Here is a 20639-nt window from a genome sequence, read left to right as displayed (position 1 = left end):
CTCACATCCAAGACCCCTCGGCATGGAGTCAACAGGGCCCGCCGGCCTGCCATGAGTCCCTCGGCCGAGGGTAGAACAGTCTTTCCACCTGCTCTGCCACTTGGCCACTACGTGACAAAAGGTGAAAGTCTATAAATACTCCACTTCTCTCAACGAGAAAAGGATCCGCAAATAATCAATTAAACATACTAATCTGGTATAAACTCCCTTATCTCTCTACAATATACTTTGTGCCAAGTAACACACAACTTAATCCCTTTGAGTTTACTGACTTGAGCGTCGGAGTGAGTTCGCTCGGTACCAAGCCGAGCCCTCAGTTTGTTCATTGTTTCAGGAGAGGCCGAAAGGAAGAGTCAAGCAAAGTCATCATTCTACAAGCTTACGTGGTAACAAATCTGCTCCGTAATCACACCCAGAACAAGGTCAAAAAGAATAAGAAGAAAAATAATCTTTTTCTCCTTATTAAAAACCGTCCAAATGAAGAGTGAATTAGAGGAAGATATTTTTCTTCCTCTTTTTCCACTTATTCGGTATTCACCAACCCAAAAATAAGGAGAAAAATCTTCTTATTTTTGGTTATTCTCAAAATGTATAAAATGTGTATTTTATTTCAATTGTCATATTGTAGATACCCGTATCCGTCGATATTGGAATTTATAGAGAACCCGACAAACACCCGATGATGATAGGACACATGTATTCTTTAGTTGTCATTGTCATTATTTGGAGCTCGTTTTACGAGGTAGAATGGGCGTCGTCGATGAAGTATTTTGTTAATTTAAATGATATTTAAATTAACGTTTTTAGTGAATTCATTCTGTTAATTTAAATGATATTTAAATTAATGTTTTTAGTGGGTTCATTTTGTTATTTTAAATGATATTTAAAATTAATGTGTTTTTTGGGTGAATTCATTTTTTATTTAGTTTAAATGATATTTAAATTAAAGCTTTATTTTGAATTTATTTTCTTAAGTTATTTTATTGAAAATAAAATAAATATTTGATTTGAAAAATAATTTTATAAGTATATTTGATTTGAAAAGTCATTTATTTCAATTTGTTAATTGGTTTGAAAAATCGTTTTTTAAAAGCGAAGAACTCGTTTTGCATCGTGTGTTTTGAGCTCGATTTTAGCTCGGTTTTTAAGCCCGTTTCCTTTGCGAATTGGCGCGAATCTCGAGTACACTAACCCACCTATACCAATGTCCATCAACCCATGTTCGAACCCCCATACCATGGCCCAAATTCTCGTTCAAAACCAACCCCAAGCAGCCCGCATAAAACCGCAAACAGCCCCCTGTTTTGCGAGCCAATTCCCGAGCCCAAACCCGCTTCAAACACTACCAAGACCCGTACCCATTAACCCTAACCCATACCCTGGTATCCTACCCATATTATCCTAGCTTGATCACCAAGAAATCCCCCAAAACGAACCCTAGAAACCCCTCCCAAAACCGATGGACAGCAGCTATGTTCATTGAGCCCGATTTGCCTCTCCTCCCTTTTAACCTATTTTAAACCCTTATAAATACCACCCCTTCACCATACAATCATGCCTCTAAGTTCTCCATACATTCAAGAATCACATACAAGCTTTAAATCTCAGAAACAAACCCTAAACATCCTTCAAAAACCCTAAACAAAACTGACACACAAACTGAAACTGTTTGTGTGTCTCCTTCGAAAACCCTTTCGTTCCTCCATCAAAACTCCATAAAAATTCGAGTTTCTTGTTCCTAATTAACCACATAACATCCATCTACACATTAGACAAAGATTTACGAGCCGAATTGACCTTGAGAGCACACGAGATCCCTCGAAAAACAGAGTGAAATAACACTCTGTTTTCGCGGTTTACTCTTGTCTGTCCAGTTCTGTTTGTGCTCGTTTTTCGTGCCCAATAACCCAAATCGAGCAGGGGTCGCTTTAAGATCCTTGTTCTCCTCTCTTTCTAGTTTCCAAAACATCTTTCGGATCGAATTTTCGTCGTGAAACGAGGGAGATATCACTGTTTTAAAACTGCTGTCCAGAAACTTTCCAAAACGCGTGTTGCTTTGTTACTTCGTCGACGACGGCCTCTCGAGATAAAATCTACCATCGATTACGACCCAAGACGGTGTCAACGATACATGTAGGTTGAGGGTGCATCAAATCCCCTTCTCTTCTCTCTTTTATTTCGTTTTTTTTGCCTTTTTTTATTGTCTTTTTTTTGTTTGTTTTTCGTTTTAATTATCGTTTGTTTTAAATTAACTACGAAACTAGTTAGTCCGAGTATGAGTTAAAGTACCACCATGAACACCCGCGTTGACTTGAGATGGGAAAAGAAACCGCTCCTTCTGTCGGTCGTACACCCCCCGTCTCATTTACATATCCTCGTGTTCAAGGTAGGGCATAAATAAAACAAGTTATCTAACTTCGATCTTCGCTTTGGACCCTCTTACTGTTTCGGCCAAATCGATGGACCTTAGGACCCGTTGCATGTTAGTTTAACTTCTGATTGTTAACCTATGACGTAATTAGATGACTTTAAATCGATTTAATAATCTAATTAGACACTTTAGGTGGCTTCGACGTAAGTTATAAAATCAATCGACGATTCTGTAAATAATTGAATGCATCTCTCTCTTTCACCTAATTTCTCGCTAGTATAAGAGTGCGTGATTAGCACCTTCTTATTGACACTCGATGAGTTAAATTAATTAGCGAATTTGATCTAATTAGACCCTTTGGGCCGTGTAGAATGCACCCTCATGCGACAATCAATCAACATCGTTTTTAACTCGTTTTCTAACTTGTTTTCGATCCCTTTTCGCAATCATTCGATCTAACCAATGAATCTAACTTAGGAACTAGGTTGGCTTTGTCTTAGCCGTTGGTTGGGCCGTGGTTGAGCCGTGGTTGGCCGTGTGTTTGGCCTCTCTTATTTCGTTTGTTTTCGCATCGTTCGTTCTTTATTTTGTTTTGTCACTTGTAATTAATTTATGTTTCTTTGAGTCACGTTTTGTAATCTATTTGTAATTAGTTCTCCTTTTTGAGTCAAAACCTTTTCTAAAAACCTTAGTTTTATTTGGTTAGACGGTTGTTCCCAATGCTTGTAGGAGCGTAGTAAACCGCATGTTTGTTTAAAGCAACATGGCCCGGTTTATGCTAATGCATGCTTTGGTGCGTAGCCCAATGTCTAATTCGATGGGATTAAGTGAGAGCACGCAATACGAAGAGGGACCCACGGCCGTGTGTCATGTAGGCCGTGAGTCACTTCCCCATGTGCACGGTTTTCAAGGCCCAATGGCCGTGTGTTTTGTGTCGTGTTTTGAGTTGTATGTAGCAATTGTATTTAGATCGAGTTGTATCTTTAATTTGTTGTTGTGTCGGCATGAAATGCCTGGGTTGTAATAGGTAGATCCCAACGGCTCCCCCATTCCCCCTTAAGCCTTGTTTGCTTTATTTGTATGTTGTTAGATCAATCAACCCACATGCTAAATTACAACTTTGACAAAGTTAGTTTAGTTGCATCTAAAACGACATAGAAATTGTTGTCACATGATAGGGTTAAAACAACGTTTGCATATCATACATCGCAGTAGCTATGACCTTGTTTGAAATCCGACACTTGACTTAGTAGAGGCCGTTATCGACGGGCGGGGTTGGGTGTCCTTATGGGCTTCCCAACACGTACCCTCACCCCTTACTCAAGATCTATGGTTTGTGGATCCGTCTAAATACCATTGGATTACGAGAGTCATTCAAATCGAGTGATATAGGGTACAAGTCTTTATCTTTAATCACTCGTAGTCGATTGGCTTTATGCTTTTCGATGAAAGGTGTAAAGTTGACTTGAACGGTTCCAAGTTCCCAAAAACTTGGTGGCGACTCTAATATGTCTTAATTCGATTCGAAAGAACCTCGAGTCGATTATGTCAGTGTGGATCCCGCGGACGCAGCCTTCCGAGGGCCTTGTCCACGATTTGGCGACTCACTGGGAAAAGAGGACTAGTTACATTGTGTTTCTAGGGTCTTTTCCTCCGAGGTGAAACTTGAAAAGAAAGTGTTGGAAAGTAAAACATTACTCATAGTGCTACGATTCATGCATAAACCCTTAAGGACTTGCCCGGCCGTCCCGCGTTTCTTCGTGATGCGTGGGGGCGGCGTCCCACTATGCCAGGAAAGTGCACATTGCTCGCTTCCACTTCGCCTCGCGTGGTTCTTGGGAATGGGGACGATCTTCTAGGTACTTTACCTTAAGACACCTCGCTTTATAAGACCGCAAAAGGATGGAGGGCATAGACCTTCTTGTAGAAGACTTGCCGAGACTTAGAGATGTCTAGGAGCATACATCCTTATAGCATGAGAATGACAATGTGCAATATGTTTTCCCGAGTCTTTTTTTTCGAAAATTCCAAGTCCTTTTCAAAACCGAACTTTCGAACAACTTACTTTCAAACCTAGCATGATTTTCAAAACGCGGAATGCTGCCCAAATAGGACTAGAATTTCGGCCCAAATTGAGCTTTTATAGCGGATGTCTGCCCATTTCAAATCTCATTTTCAAATCGATCATTCGTTTTTCAAAATCAATCCAAAATGTTTCTCGAACCTCAACCAAGCATGAAATGCGTCAAGCCGTGTCCGGGTCATGGCCATGTTAGGCCGGGTATGTTTCATTTTAAGGGTCTAGAACACGACCTTGTTGGGTCACCCAAACTCACCTCTTGGGCTTTGAGTCGTGTTGGTCGACCTTTTTTGGTCTAGAATAGTCCACAAAAAACGTCCAGGCTAGGCCCTTATGGACGTTTCACTCGAACCCATGGGCTATGTTAGCCCCAATCACGGGTTTAGTCACACCAAGTCCAGTTTAGAATCGAGTTATGACAGTTTGAGTCATGTCGTTTTGTCGAGTCTAAAATGAACCAACGTCTAAATCAAACCGTGAGTCGAACCTTTGGTTAGTCAATCTCAAGTCGAGTCTTTGTTCAAGTCAAGTTAGGGTCGTGTCCTTAAGTGTGCAGGGGCTCTTACTTTAAATATTGACTCAGTACGGGGTTTTCTTGTAGAAAGGCCGCCAAAAACCCGACGTCAAGCAATGGAAGATGCTATCAACAAGCTCACGGAGGCCGTGAACCTCATGATGACCCGAATGGATGTGATCGAGTCTAAGCTAGTTGAAGATTCCTCTTCATCTACCCCACCTCTGACTGATTTGGAGAAACGGTTCAAGTTCATCGAGGACCGTTTGAAGCTCTCCCAGGGGAAGAACATCCACTATGAGAATGCTAGGACCTACGCCCCAGTTCAGGATAAATTGCCCACGAACATGGTACTCACTGACATCCCCAAGTTCAAGGGCACTGAAGATCCAGTTCACCATGTTAAGGCCTATAAAGGGTACTTGGCACTGAAGGGAGTACCTGCTGATATGCTCTCCGAAATTTTTGCCCAATCTCTAGGAGAACACCCGAAGGCGTGGTTCTACAATCTTGACCTCAAGAACTTCCCCACTTTCGAAGACATCACGGTGGAGTTTTGTAAGCACTATGCTGATAATGTTGAGATTCAAACCAACATAAGAACATTGGAGGTGATGACACAGAAAGACAAAGAAGGCTTTACTGAATTCCTTGCAAGATGGCGCGCTGAAAGCGTGAAATTAGCCAAGAAGCCTGATGAAGTTGAAATGGTAGATAAGTTCGTGAAGAATCTACGACCTATTTACCGCAATGCTCTGAAATACCAGAATTTTGGCTCTTTCAAAGAATTGATAAGAATCGGGATAAAGGTAGAAGATGATGTCATAAGGGCAGAGGCTGAAAGGCCGAAAGGGTACCAAGGGGCCTCATCGTCTAAGGCCAAGGCCCCAGCAACGACCCATATTGATGAAGCCATCAATCTCTTAGAAGGGCAATCGAAGAAGTCGCAGCGCCAAACACCTAGGGCATTCACCGATATCGGATGCACTTATACATATGCTCTCCAAAGGCTCATAGCCCAAGGAAAGCTGAAGCCTATTGGTCCAACTCCGGACCCTCCCTCTGATCAACAAGGTAAATGGTATAAACCAAATGCCTACTGTGCCTTTCATCAAGGGAAAGGCCATGATACTGAAAGGTGCTATCGACTGAAGCACGAAATTCAAGACATGATTGAGAACGGAACGCGCTCCGATCCCAAATTAAACCTAATAACATCACCAATCCATTTGGCGATCACGCCAACTTTGTTTCTGTCGAAGACAATGTCGATTATTCCCATCTTATCCGCCCATGTCACTTGAAAGGGGTGTTCATCGGGAAGATATTTGTGGATTACTTTGAATTCTTGCCAAACCCGAAGAATGAAATTCAAGTCGGGAGTCTTGCTCTAGAATGTACTCCTCTCGTCAACGAAGTTAATAAAGGACAATTCGATTCACCAACCTACATCACTGGCGTAGATCCTCAGAGGACTACCTCGGGATGGAGGCAAACCATCACAGGGATCAAGGACAAGAGCCGAGCATCTAAGTTGACAGCTGAACGAGAGAAAGCTCATGACCAGATTTGAAATTATGAGTCGGGATCTGTTTTCTTATTTTAGTCGAGTCGAGTCTAGGACTTTCTTTTCTTGAAGTTGAGTCGTTTGTTCCGCGATGACCTAGGGTGTATCCTAGGAGTCGTTCCTTCTAGTATGTTAAGCATTTGCCATTCAATAAAAGTTGCAGTTTCGTTTCCAAATATGTCTTGTTTCCCATCCTCAATCATTCCGAAATATGATAAAACGCACAACACACTCAAAGGAATCCCTGGGGTAGAAATATGTTCTGTTTCAAAATGTAAGGTACAATAGGATCCAGTGTTTGATTCCTTTACCTATTCCATGTCTGGTGGTAGAAAACCTCCATCTGAACCAATATTTGTGACAAGCTTTTAGATGATTCTATGACAAACCCGGACTAGCTCCTTGTTTCCCCTATCGATGATGGAAGCCAAGCCTTTTCCCCAACAAAATCATCCCATCTCGAAGAGAGAAGATATCAACCCATTCTAACAAGGAATTGTTAGTTCTTACCCAATTTAGTTGGCGAAGCCCAGTTTTTAAGGTGTATCCGTTTGTGACTAAGGGAATGAATAGAAGACCGTTTTCAAGAAGAGAAGAAAAAAAGATGAAAAAGAATGAAAAGATGAGGAAAAAAAGGACGAAAAAAAAAAAGCAAAAGAAAAAAAATGAAAAAAGATGTTGAAGTCGTTGCAGAATGCTTTTGGTTGGATGTCGAAGTTACAGAGGCCAGAAGTCAAGTCAAGTACCCATAGTTGAAGTTCAATGGGCGAAGCCCAAAAGCTTAAGTAGTAACCTCTCTACCCCTAAGTCCTCCCTGAGACAGTTACAAGGGGATAGTCGGGAATTTTGAGAATCATTCCGCTTGTGTCGTTATACCTAGCCTTTAGGGTCCAGACATGGAAATTTGAACTCACATCATTTTTCAACCCATTTGCACTCGTGGTTCATCAAACCCGAGACACCCATTCCAACCACATCAGCAGCCATAGCCCTTGGCCTTAGCACCAGAAAACAAACCTTCAGAATGATGGTTAACCATTCCAACTTGTTATTACCAAGCTCCACATCCCAAAGAACCACAACCTTTTGTACCAACCCTAGACACGGGATACAACGGTACCTTACAGGCTAGAATGGGATACACATGATACCTTAGGTGAAACCTTCGAGTGTGTACACACAATCAAAATGCCAAGTTTATGCACCAAGATCGAACTACGTCGGATTTGATTTCGCTCCACGCGAATACGTAGGCAGTCCTTCAGAATAAGGGATTCAATCCACTCATCAACCAAGTTGTCATCTTGTCGGTTTATTACGGGTCTTAACCAAGTCCAAATGAAGCCACCTTTGTTTGAGTCGGTCTTAGCACTCGATGTAGGCTAGGATAAGGATATAGGTTCGGATGAATAGTATCAAGTCTCAGAATGAGCTTTATCTAACGGTTTAGGCAAAGATGCCGAGTCATATAGATGTAGGTTTGTGTTGGGAACATAAAATATGAAAAACCCGCTGAAAAGAAAGAAGGCGTGGAAGAAAAATAGTAAAAACCCGCTGAAAAGAAAGAAGGCGTGGAAGAAAAATAGTAAAAGCCCGCTGAAAATAAAGAAGGCGGTGGCAAGAAATGATGAATACTCGCTGAAAAGAAAGGAGGCGAGGAGAAGAGTGACAGAATGTTCCCAACAAAAGTCATGTGTGATGTCTAAGTGTTCTCATAAAATCAGTCTGTGTTTAGTGTCTGGGCGAAGCCAACGTTGTTGCTCTGTGAGTTTAATCCACCTTGTCAATGCCAAGTGATCTTGATTCCCATGTGCCCTCGGGAGCACGCCCATGCCATACGATATCTCCATCCCAAGTTCGACGACCTTGTGATTCCCATTTGCCATCTTTTGGCGCCGGAACGGCCGATTTACATTTCTACCCTCGACAAGTCCATATTTGAATTAAAGCCCGTGCACACTTGCGGTTTTATTTTCTTTTTTTGTTTTGCGGTAGCGGGCTACGCCCACGTTGTTTACCGAATCATATAGTATGTCTGAGTCGCATTTCATGCTCACCCATCAATCAAAGGCTTCAACATTCAAAATTTCAAAATTTCAAAATTTCAAAATTTCAAAAACTAAGTTTCAACATTCAAAATTTCAAAATTTCAAAATTTCAAAAACTTTTTGGGTCGACGACCCAACATCCAAGTGATTCATTTCAAATTCAAAATTGTCAACATGTTCAAATTTCGGGTCGATGACCCAGTCTTTCAAATTCAATTTTCAGGTCGATGACCCAATCATTCAAAATTTTCAAATTCAATTTTCGGTCGATGGCCCAATCATTCAAAATTTTCAAATTCAATTTCCGGGTCGATGACCCAGTACTTCAAAACGATCCAATTCCAAGATCGATGATCCCAATGTGCTTATGTGATGATTATTGCTAGTACATTTTCTATGTTTCAAATGTAGCAGGATATGCTTCAATCGGGGCTCTAAAGTCTTCGACTTTAGAGCCATTATAGAATCAGGGCTCTGGCCGTTGGCTTCGAGACCATTATCAAGATGAAATGGATGACATCCACTCAGAATTCAATTCAATTACAAGAGTATGAAATGGAAGAATTCCTTAGCTGAAAGCAAATGATGAAAGCGACGGCAACCTCCTCGGAAAGTCCCGTCCCATTTAGACAAGTGCCAAAGAGATGATAAATTTTGGGCCAATGTCGGTAGATGATGAATTTTGGACATACGCCAAACAGATGATAAACTTTGGGCATGTGTCAGCAGTTGCCGAACTACGACGCGGGTTTGATTCCGTCAGAAACGGATACGTAGGCGCCTAAGGATAAGGCTCAACCCACCATTTATGCGATTGATGGGTCGATGACCAACGATGATTTTTCGACACAACAGAAGCAAGAGTCAATCCCCAACGAAGTTTCAGGTATGATCTCTTCTTATGGCTGGCGAGCTTATATACGCAAGTCTAATGGACTATAAACGACCCGAAGAATCCTCAGGTCGAAAGGGACCTGGGGTATACTTTGACTTTCGCCTTGTCCAAGCCTCGGTCAAAGTGGGGGCTCAGAGATACCCGTATCCGTCGATATTGGAATTTATAGAGAACCCGACAAACACCCGATGATGATAGGACACATGTATTCTTTAGTTGTCATTGTCATTATTTGGAGCTCGTTTTACGAGGTAGAATGGGCGTCGTCGATGAAGTATTTTGTTAATTTAAATGATATTTAAATTAACGTTTTTAGTGAATTCATTCTGTTAATTTAAATGATATTTAAATTAATGTTTTTAGTGGGTTCATTTTGTTATTTTAAATGATATTTAAAATTAATGTGTTTTTTGGGTGAATTCATTTTTTATTTAGTTTAAATGATATTTAAATTAAAGCTTTATTTTGAATTTATTTTCTTAAGTTATTTTATTGAAAATAAAATAAATATTTGATTTGAAAAATAATTTTATAAGTATATTTGATTTGAAAAGTCATTTATTTCAATTTGTTAATTGGTTTGAAAAATCGTTTTTTAAAAGCGAAGAACTCGTTTTGCATCGTGTGTTTTGAGCTCGATTTTAGCTCGGTTTTTAAGCCCGTTTCCTTTGCGAATTGGCGCGAATCTCGAGTACACTAACCCACCTATACCAATGTCCATCAACCCATGTTCGAACCCCCATACCATGGCCCAAATTCTCGTTCAAAACCAACCCCAAGCAGCCCGCATAAAACCGCAAACAGCCCCCTGTTTTGCGAGCCAATTCCCGAGCCCAAACCCGCTTCAAACACTACCAAGACCCGTACCCATTAACCCTAACCCATACCCTGGTATCCTACCCATATTATCCTAGCTTGATCACCAAGAAATCCCCCAAAACGAACCCTAGAAACCCCTCCCAAAACCGATGGACAGCAGCTATGTTCATTGAGCCCGATTTGCCTCTCCTCCCTTTTAACCTATTTTAAACCCTTATAAATACCACCCCTTCACCATACAATCATGCCTCTAAGTTCTCCATACATTCAAGCATCACATACAAGCTTTAAACCTCAGAAACAAACCCTAAACATCCTTCAAAAACCCTAAACAAAACTGACACACAAACTGAAACTGTTTGTGTGTCTCCTTCGAAAACCCTTTCGTTCCTCCATCAAAACTCCATAAAAATTCGAGTTTCTTGTTCCTAATTAACCACATAACATCCATCTACACATTAGACAAAGATTTACAAGCCGAATTGACCTTGAGAGCACACGAGATCCCTCGAAAAACAGAGTGAAATAACACTCTGTTTTCGCGGTTTACTCTTGTCTGTCCAGTTCTGTTTGTGCTCGTTTTTCGTGCCCAATAACCCAAATCGAGCAGGGGTCGCTTTAAGATCCTTGTTCTCCTCTCTTTCTAGTTTCCAAAACATCTTTCGGATCGAATTTTCGTCGTGAAACGAGGGAGATATCACTGTTTTAAAACTGCTGTCCAGAAACTTTCCAAAACGCGTGTTGCTTTGTTACTTCGTCGACGACGGCCTCTCGAGATAAAATCTACCATCGATTACGACCCAAGACGGTGTCAACGATACATGTAGGTTGAGGGTGCATCAAATCCCCTTCTCTTCTCTCTTTTTATTTCGTTTTTATGCCTTTTTTATTGTCTTTTTTTTGTTTGTTTTTCGTTTTAATTATCGTTTGTTTTAAATTAACTACGAAACTAGTTAGTCCGAGTATGAGTTAAAGTACCACCATGAACACCCGCGTTGACTTGAGATGGGAAAAGAAACCGCTCCTTCTGTCGGTCGTACACCCCCCGTCTCATTTACATATCCTCGTGTTCAAGGTAGGGCATAAATAAAACAAGTTATCTAACTTCGATCTTCGCTTTCGACCCTCTTCTTTTTTCGCCAAATCGATGGACCTTAGGACCCGTTGCATGTTAGTTTAACTTCTGATTGTTAACCTATGACGTAATTAGATGACTTTAAATCGATTTAATAATCTAATTAGACACTTTAGGTGGCTTCGACGTAAGTTATAAAATCAATCGACGATTCTCAGAAATAATTGAATGCATCTCTCTCTTTCACCTAATTTCTCGCTAGTATAAGAGTGCGTGATTAGCACCTTCTTATTGACACTCGATGAGTTAAATTAATTAGCGAATTTGATCTAATTAGACCCTTTGGGCCGTGTAGAATGCACCCTCATGCGACAATCAATCAACATCGTTTTTAACTCGTTTTCTAACTTGTTTTCGATCCCTTTTCGCAATCATTCGATCTAACCAATGAATCTAACTTAGGAACTAGGTTGGCTTTGTCTTAGCCGTTGGTTGGGCCGTGGTTGAGCCGTGGTTGGCCGTGTGTTTGGCCTCTCTTATTTCGTTTGTTTTCGCATCGTTCGTTCTTTATTTTGTTTTGTCACTTGTAATTAATTTATGTTTCTTTGAGTCACGTTTTGTAATCTATTTGTAATTAGTTCTCCTTTTTGAGTCAAAACCTTTTCTAAAAACCTTAGTTTTATTTGGTTAGACGGTTGTTCCCAATGCTTGTAGGAGCGTAGTAAACCGCATGTTTGTTTAAAGCAACATGGCCCGGTTTATGCTAATGCATGCTTTGGTGCGTAGCCCAATGTCTAATTCGATGGGATTAAGTGAGAGCACGCAATACGAAGAGGGACCCACGGCCGTGTGTCATGTAGGCCGTGAGTCACCTCCCCCATGTGCAGGTTTTCAAGGCCCAATGGCCGTGTGTTTTGTGTCGTGTTTTGAGTTGTATGTAGCAATTGTATTTAGATCGAGTTGTATCTTTAATTTGTTGTTGTGTCGGCATGAAATGCCTGGGTTGTAATAGGTAGATCCCAACGGCTCCCCCATTCCCCCTTAAGCCTTGTTTGCTTTATTTGTATGTTGTTAGATCAATCAACCCACATGCTAAATTACAACTTTGACAAAGTTAGTTTAGTTGCATCTAAAACGACATAGAAATTGTTGTCACATGATAGGGTTAAAACAACGTTTGCATATCATACATCGCAGTAGCTATGACCTTGTTTGAAATCCGACACTTGACTTAGTAGAGGCCGTTATCGACGGGCGGGGTTGGGTGTCCTTATGGGCTTCCCAACACGTACCCTCACCCCTTACTCAAGATCTATGGTTTGTGGATCCGTCTAAATACCATTGGATTACGAGAGTCATTCAAATCGAGTGATATAGGGTACAAGTCTTTATCTTTAATCACTCGTAGTCGATTGGCTTTATGCTTTTCGATGAAAGGTGTAAAGTTGACTTGAACGGTTCCAAGTTCCCAAAAAACTTGGTGGCGACTCTAATATGTCTTAATTCGATTCGAAAGAACCTCGAGTCGATTATGCCGGGTGTGGATCCCTCGGACGCAGTTCCCGAGGGCCTTGTCCACACATATTTATGTCAACATGTATTAATAAGTCTGCACACAACAGATTGTAGTCGATTTATTAATACTGGTCTGTCAACATTTTATTATGACAATTCCGCATAATATATACATTAACTATAAATATTACATATTCATAATTCGCTAATTAAATATAACTGGTTACATTTAATTACGAATTAACATCTTAATTCGTTTAAGCTAACATTATATACATTAATTAAATATAACAGTTTATATTCAATTTACGAATTAACAGTTAATTCGTCTCAGCTAAAATTATTTAATTGTATTAAATAATCGTCTCATCATCACATTGACTAACCTTTTAGTCAAATACATGGACTAACCTTTTAGTCATATAAGGCATCAATGTGATTATATTTTCATACAATCACATCTCTCACACACATCCTTTAGGTGTGACTTTTAGGGATCAGTTGATCACCGCCATCAGTATGATAATAACGTCAAACTTCTAGCAAGCCAACCGTTATTAAGTAAACGTTAATCAACTGATAAAATACTGAGTATACCCTTGTGAACCTATAAGAGATTTATATATGTTATCACACTAACTGTGGAGGACACAAGCTCCAACATGGCATTGATCGGGTCACATGGAGGTGATTGATTCACTTGATTTTGCGCGAGTGAAAGACGCGCAACTAGCTCTCTTAGCTCTACCATGGCGGTGTCATCCTTATCGGATTTCTTTCCGAACTGATGTGTTAAGTTCAACACCAAGGACTTCAGTTCTGCGAACTCCCCATTTGTAGAGGGCGAATTAACTAGTTGTGGCATTGGTGTAGAAGGGCTAGAAGTACTTGTTGATGTCAAAACCTCATATAACTTAGAGAACGGCACCCCTTGCTTGAATTTTTGATAAGCACGAACGCGCTCTACATCTGCCATACATGTAATAGGGTCATGCCCCTCGGTACCGCATCTACCACAAACTACCTCTTGCTCAGTTATAGCATACACATGTTCATGCACACCCGTTAGTTTGTAAAATCTCTGGACTGCTTGACCTTCCACTAGGACTTTCCACCTCAGCTACCACTAACTCATTTACATACCTACTTCCTCGAGGATTTCCATATTCGGCAACGTGGATGGCCATTTCTTCAATAAGGTGCCACCCTTGATCATCCTCAACATTTTTCTGGAACCTCCCCTTGGCTGCATTATCAAGAATAGCTCTCTGGTCTGGATATAACCCATTGTAGAATTGGGTACATAAGAACCAACGCTTAAAACCATAATGAGGTACAGATCAAACGAGCCTCTTGAACCTAGTCCAAGCCCCGTTCAAATATTCAGTAGGAAATTGCTCAAATGCAGTAATTTGAGCTCTCAACGCATTAGTGTGCTGTGGTGGGAAATATCGTCTGTAAAAGGCTAGAGCAAGGGAATTCCAGTCAGTTACACCGGCAGCTTCCCTATCCAAATCTCTCAACCATTCCCGGGCATCATCAGTCAAGGAGAAAGGGAAAAGGACTCCCTTAACTCTATCCTGTGTCACCCCAGCAGCTAAAGGAATGGTGGAGCAGTATTTTGTAAAGATCTTTATGTGCTTGCAAGGATCCTCGCCAGGTACCCCTCTGAATATATTTCTCTCAACCAGCTGTATATAAGATGGGTGGATCCCGAAGGTCCCCGAATCAGTAGTGGGTAACAAGAAACCTTTAGGAAGGGAATCCACCGTAGGTTCCGAATGACTGGCAATGTTCGGCATCTTACCAAACAGAGTTTATAGCAAAGCAGGTACGACAACGTTCTCTTCTAGAACAGATTTCCTACCAAACTAATTAAGAACTTAGGAAAATATGAGATCAATCTCAAGGAATAAATTTCTTTAGATGAGAGACAAACTTAATAAAAGCAATAAAATTATGCCACCTTCCCGGCAACGGCGCCAAAATTTGATACCGTTGTCAGGTACCAAAAATAAATACCTATTAGAACTAACAGAAGTCAGTGGTAAGTAGGGTCGATCTACACAGGGAGATGGGAAAATGTAAGCTTTAACTAAGTCCGTCAAGGTAACCAATTCTTGGGGGTTTGATTGTTTGTTCTAAACTAACAAGGTCAAGGAAGAGAAAGAGAGTAAAAGAGTTGAAAGTAAATAAATAGAGAGAAAGTAGCTAAGACAGTCGGTTCACCATGATTCTCAAGTAATGCAATCTAAGGTCTCGGGTCAATGCAAGTTTAATCTACGGAGCAATGAATATCTCCTTCCGGTCTCAATTCGCCCTAAAACAATAATAGCTTGGCTTCCGCCCTCACTAAAGTGCCCTAATGTTCGCTACAGGTCTTACCCTTTCCAATCTTCCGATCTAGGTCAAGGTGTACCGCAATTTATTAACTAATTGCGTCGACTCAATTAGACAAGAACAGTTATATGTAGCGATTAACAACATAGACCAAGTTTGCATTACTTGAGAATCATGGTGAACCGACTGTCTTAGCTGCTTTCTCTCTATTTCTTTACTTTTAACTCTTTTACTCTCTTTCTCTTCCTTGACCTTGTTAGTTTAGAACAAACAATCAAACCCCCAAGAATTGTTTACCTTAACGGACTTAGTTAAAGCTGAAATTTTCTCATCTCCCTGTGGAGATCGACCCTACTTGCCACTGACTTCTGTTAGTTGTAATAGGTATTTATTTTTGGTACCTGACGACGGTATCATGTAATCGTTATCATTTGCATTTATTGAGCATTTGTATTATTAAGCTAACACTTGAGTTTTAAATGTATGTGGTGAACCATATGGTGATTTCCGCCCATATGGGGAGCACTATTTGACAGGTTAGCTTGATGTGATGTGAGGGCTTGGGAACGGTCTTCATTTAGTTGTCACCACTTATGCTTATCTAGTTTTTGACATTTTAAACTCCACTTTATTTCAATTGGGTTGTACTAAATGGGATGACACTTGCATCCCCTAAACTTGTAACTATTTATCTAACTCATACGTATCTATTTAAGTTTATTGTCGTAAATTCTTCTTGACTTGTTTGCGCTACAAGTTTGAGAAACCATGTCTTGTGATGCCTCCATGTGTTGGGAATGCCTTGATGAAGAGTCCTGGCTTATGGAAGTGTTACAGTGAGTGACCGCTCCTGACTCAGGGTTTGAACCGGGCTGTTACAAGTACGAACTAATAAGTTGGTCATACAAGAAGAACAACTGTGTATAAACATGATCGAACAAATGGATTTCGTAATATGACAGCGAGACAGTCTTATACAAAAAAATTATATCCGTTTTATATAGTTTTGATCTAAATTTTCAAATGCACCTTAATTAAATAATGTAACTTTTTTTTTGACAATCGGGTTATCAAGTTCTACAGTTTAATAGCACGCTTAGCTAACCTATGAGTGGCTTTATTACAAATTCTAGGAACATAAGCAAAGAAAATACAATGAAAGTTTGATGCTAGTTCAATGATGTCGTCAACGGTATTACTAGTCCAATGTTTGAGCTGAGAGTACTTCAGGATTTGAGCAAGAACTTGCAGACAATCAGAGAATATATTAATATGAAGGATGTTGCGAGAGAGTTCCCACTTCAAGCCCTCCCTAATAGCCAAAGCTTCTGCTTGTTCAGCATTCTGAGCTCTTCCCTTGATACGGAATAAAGCCCCAAGTTCATTATCTAACATGATACACCCACCAAAGCCAGCATCAAGATTCGTAGACCACGCAGCATCCACATAAATATGAGACCGTGAGCAGCTTAGAGAGCCCTGAATCAAAGGAACAGATACTCCATTCTTAAGGTTAGTCAAGTCTTCTTCCAAAGGCGTTTGGACAACTATGGACCCAGGCTTCCTATCTTCGGCAGAAAGAGCCAAGTTAAGAGTATCTTGGTATAATAAGATAGCACCAATAGGGGAGCACTCTAAATTATAAAATACCTTTCTACACCTTACCACCCTAATAGTCCAAATAGTACACAAAAAAAGAGGCAAGCCTCATGTTTATTACTAGCCTTAGAAAGAACAGAAAGCCAGTTGCAAACCCAAGACTGGAGGCTCAAATTATCCCTTGAATGTGCCTGAATCCCTAGTAGGCTTCCTGCCCAAACTCTATTAGCAAAGGAACAATCACAAAACAGGCGATTTGGCGTTTCTGTTTCATGTGAATCACAAAGTAAGCAAGTAAAAGGGCCATCAAAACCCCACTTTAAGAAGCCTTCCCGAGTGGGCAACGAATCAGTAAGAAGTTTCCAAATGAGAATGACCCAACTTTTTGGCCCAGGTAAGTTCCATTGAATTTTTTTAAAGACACACATTATCAGAAGCTGGAACTCTTGTCGCTGAAGTATTCGAGGAATTTTTTAATGCAATCTGATAGCCAATCTTAACTGAGTAATTCCCGGATGACGAAGCCGACCAAAAGAGGTTGTCGCTACCTTCAGAGCATTGAATCGGGATAGCAAGAATATCTTTCGCAGAAGATTCATCAAAGGACATAGATACTAATCTATGGTCCCAACAGTCACCGTTGCAGATAAGATTTCTGATTTTTAAATTACTCAAATTAGGGGAGTCAGTAAGAAGCTCCAAGCAAAGAGTTTCGGCATAGTACCATTGACCCATCTAGTATTCCAAACATTGAGGTCCGAAGAAGGAGAGATGTTCCAAGATAAAAGAGGTTTAATGAGTTGGAGGCCCCAAACAATACCTTTCCATCCCCACGAGGAGTTACTTCTACCATCATTAAAAAGCAGGTTACCATCTTGCACCTTTAAGCCATATTCAGCACCAATAAACTTACTAAGAATAGAATACGGGTGAGTAATCATTCTCCATCCAATCTTATCTAAAAGTGCTTGGTTGAACTCCAGCGTACGTCTAATACCCAGACCACCAATTCCATTAGGTTGGCTTAGGAAAAGTCTACTACACCAGCTAATAGAAGAACATTTCTTGTGACATGCCCACCAAAAATGTTACAAGATGGCATCCAGTCTTTTTGTGACACTTACCGATATTTTAAATACCGATAGAAATTAAACAGAAAGGGAAGACAGGACAGAAGAAATCAAGGCCAATCTACCAGCCGACGATAGAAGAACACAATTCCATGAAGATAAACGCTTTCTAACCTTGTCAATGATAAACTCAAAAATTTCTCTTTTACTTTTATTACACCGCGAGAGTCCCGCATCAGTAGGAATACCCAAGTAGGTACCCATATTAGTGTCACACGGAATATTAAAGGTTTTAAAACATTTTCGAGCAAAGGATAGACTAGAGCACGGGCTTAAAGTCATAGAAGATTTATTATCATTAATAACCTGACCCAAGGCATGACAATAATCCTTTAAAACTTTATTCAAGTTATCACAACTCTTAGAGTTACCTTCAATAAAGAACATGGAATCATCCGCGAAGAGCATATGAGAGATAAGGATATTGTTTCTGCTGACCTTAATTCCTCGTAAAAGACCATCCTTTTCCATACGTAGAATGTTTAAAGATAGAATTCCAGTACACACTACAAAAATATAAGGAGAAAGAGGACCACCCTGACGAAGCCCGCAACTTGGTTGAATGCGCCTACAGGGAACTCCATTAACCAATATTTCATAGGACACTGTCGTAATACACTTCATAATCAACTGAATGAAGTTACGGGGAAATCTCATCAAAACCAGCGTACCTCTGATAAAGTTCCAGCCCACACGGTCATAGGCTTTGCTCATGTCCGCTTTAAACGCCATCCTACCCATCCTACCATTTCTAGAGGAACAAATTTTTTGTAATATTTCATTTGTAAATAAAATATTATCACCAATATTCCTCCCGGGAACAAACGCATTTTGGAAATCTCCCACTAGTTTCCCCATGAACTTTTTCAATCGATTAGTGATACACCTTGTAATAATTTCATTATAACATTGCACAAACTGATAGGGTGAAAGTTATCAACCGTTTCAGGGGCACTAGATTTAGGGATAAGAACCAAAAAAGTCTTATTCAGGAATTTCGGTGAACTATTACCATTGAGGATGGCCAACAGAGTCCCAATGACATCATGCTTAATAAAGTGCCAACATTTATGGAAGAAAATAGCAGGGATACCATCAGGTCCCGGAGATTTTAACGGACCGAGCTGAAACACTGCCGTGCGAACCTCTTTGGGAGTGAAACGGATGTCCAAAGCATCTCCGTCGTCCAGGGAAAGGAACCCCTTATTGACCATGAACAAATTTTTAATAGTAGTAAAATACTCATCAAACGAGATCTTATTCACTCCTTCCTTAAAAAGACCAGAGTAGAATTGGACAAGTAAACCCATAATGTTCTCACTGTCAAAATTCCACTCCCCATTTTCCATTTTAATCCCGACAATATAATTCCTACCCGCTCTGCCCTTAACCCAATTAAAGAAATACTTGGAGCATGTATCTCCCTCTGTGTTCCATTTAAGTTTGGCCCGTTGTTTCCAATATTTAGCCGAGATCTTAGCATACTCCAGTTGACTAGTATACGCTGTAGTGAACGACTAAGTCATTCCCTTTGTCTCAATTTCATGCAAACCATTAATCAAAGTGTCATCAAAATCACTCCATTTCTTATTTCATTCTTTTCTCTTAGAAATAGACCATAGACGCATACAATTTCTAGCTCTGGATAATTTCCGTATCATTCTAACGGTTATGGAGCCTGGGACGGGTTCAGGCCATCCGTTATGAACCAGGCAAATACATTTCTCATAGTCTAGATTCCAAGCCTCCATCCTATAAGGTCTTCTACCATTACAAGTAAGTAAGTTCGTTTCAAAAATAATAGGCGCCTGATCCGAAACTTGAATGGGTTGGTGAATAATGCCAGAATTCGGAAAAATATCATTCCAGTCCCATGACCCATAATCCTTATCGAGTCGTTCCAACAATATACTATGATCTTCCCTCTTATTGCACCAAGTAAATCTTGGCCCCTGAAACGGAATATCCATCAAAAGATGCTCAGCCTTCCATTTATTAAAGAATGAGGCTCTCAGAATCCTACCTTTTCTGCCACCCCATTTATCTTCTTGGTAATCAACTTGGTTAAAGTCCCCTATAAGTAGGAAAGGGTGTTTAAAAGAGTGAATCCATTGACTGAGTTCATTCCAAACAGCTTCCCGCTTATGAGTGACCGGTTCGCCGTAGATAAGACACAAGTACCAAAAACTATCTTTGCATTGCCAAACTTTGATGATAATGAAGTTTTGACACGCAGTAATACATTAAAACTGGGCATCAGACCTAAAACCAAACCATAGGCCTCCTTTGGTTTTATGAGCATCAACACCAAAACTCCGAATAAACCCAAAAGAACGAAAAATAGGATCAACTAAGGCTACATTACATTTTGTTTCAGCTAGGAATAAAAAATCAAAATAAGAACAGGAAAGAATCGCTCTAGTCTTCGCAATGGTCGAAGCAAGAGGGTTATTTAACCCCCTTACATTCCATCAAAGTCCTTCCATAAATAGGAAAACCACCATAGCAAGACAAACCAACCTCCACACCAGGCTCCTATCGATACAGCCCAACGATTCAACCCAAGCAGGAACCCAAGCCGTCAAAGACTCACCACAGCCAAAATAAAGAATACAATAGCCACACTTAAGTGTCACAAAAAACTGACACACAAAAGTGACAAAGGATAAAGGGCCGATAAGTGGGG

General features: G+C 40.3%; 1 protein-coding gene across 1 annotated transcript; it reads right to left on the bottom strand.

Annotated features, from left to right (window-relative positions):
* Positions 1-16301: 16301 nt before the first annotated feature.
* Positions 16302-18685, bottom strand: LOC141641494 (uncharacterized). Its single transcript, XM_074450153.1, has 4 exons — positions 17991-18685; positions 17644-17870; positions 17248-17371; positions 16302-16893 (listed from the first exon to the last, which is right to left on the bottom strand). Exons 1-4 carry the CDS (start codon positions 18683-18685, stop codon positions 16302-16304), a joined length of 1638 nt encoding a protein of 545 aa, XP_074306254.1.
* Between the last annotated feature and the right edge of the window lie 1954 nt (positions 18686-20639).

Source organism: Silene latifolia, chromosome 2, assembly GCF_048544455.1.
Source record: "Silene latifolia isolate original U9 population chromosome 2, ASM4854445v1, whole genome shotgun sequence".
NCBI lineage: Eukaryota > Viridiplantae > Streptophyta > Magnoliopsida > Caryophyllales > Caryophyllaceae > Silene > Silene latifolia.
The sequence above is the reverse complement of the archived record's forward strand: the minus strand, read 5'-3'. Positions and strand labels throughout refer to the sequence as shown.

What these genes read in the sequence shown, in the direction of transcription:
- LOC141641494 (XM_074450153.1), bottom strand. Translation starts at nt 18,685, where the DNA reads ATGGCGTTTAAAGCGGACATGAGCAAAGCCTATGACCGTGTGGGCTGG. An exon ending in GCCTTGATTTCTTCTGTCCT is followed by an intron (nt 17,871 to 17,990) that starts GTCTTCCCTTTC and finishes TTCTTCTATTAG; the next exon opens with CTGGTGTAGTAGACTTTTCC. An exon ending in GTTCCAGCTTCTGATAATGT is followed by an intron (nt 16,894 to 17,247) that starts GTGTCTTTAAAA and finishes TTGGACTATTAG; the next exon opens with GGTGGTAAGGTGTAGAAAGG.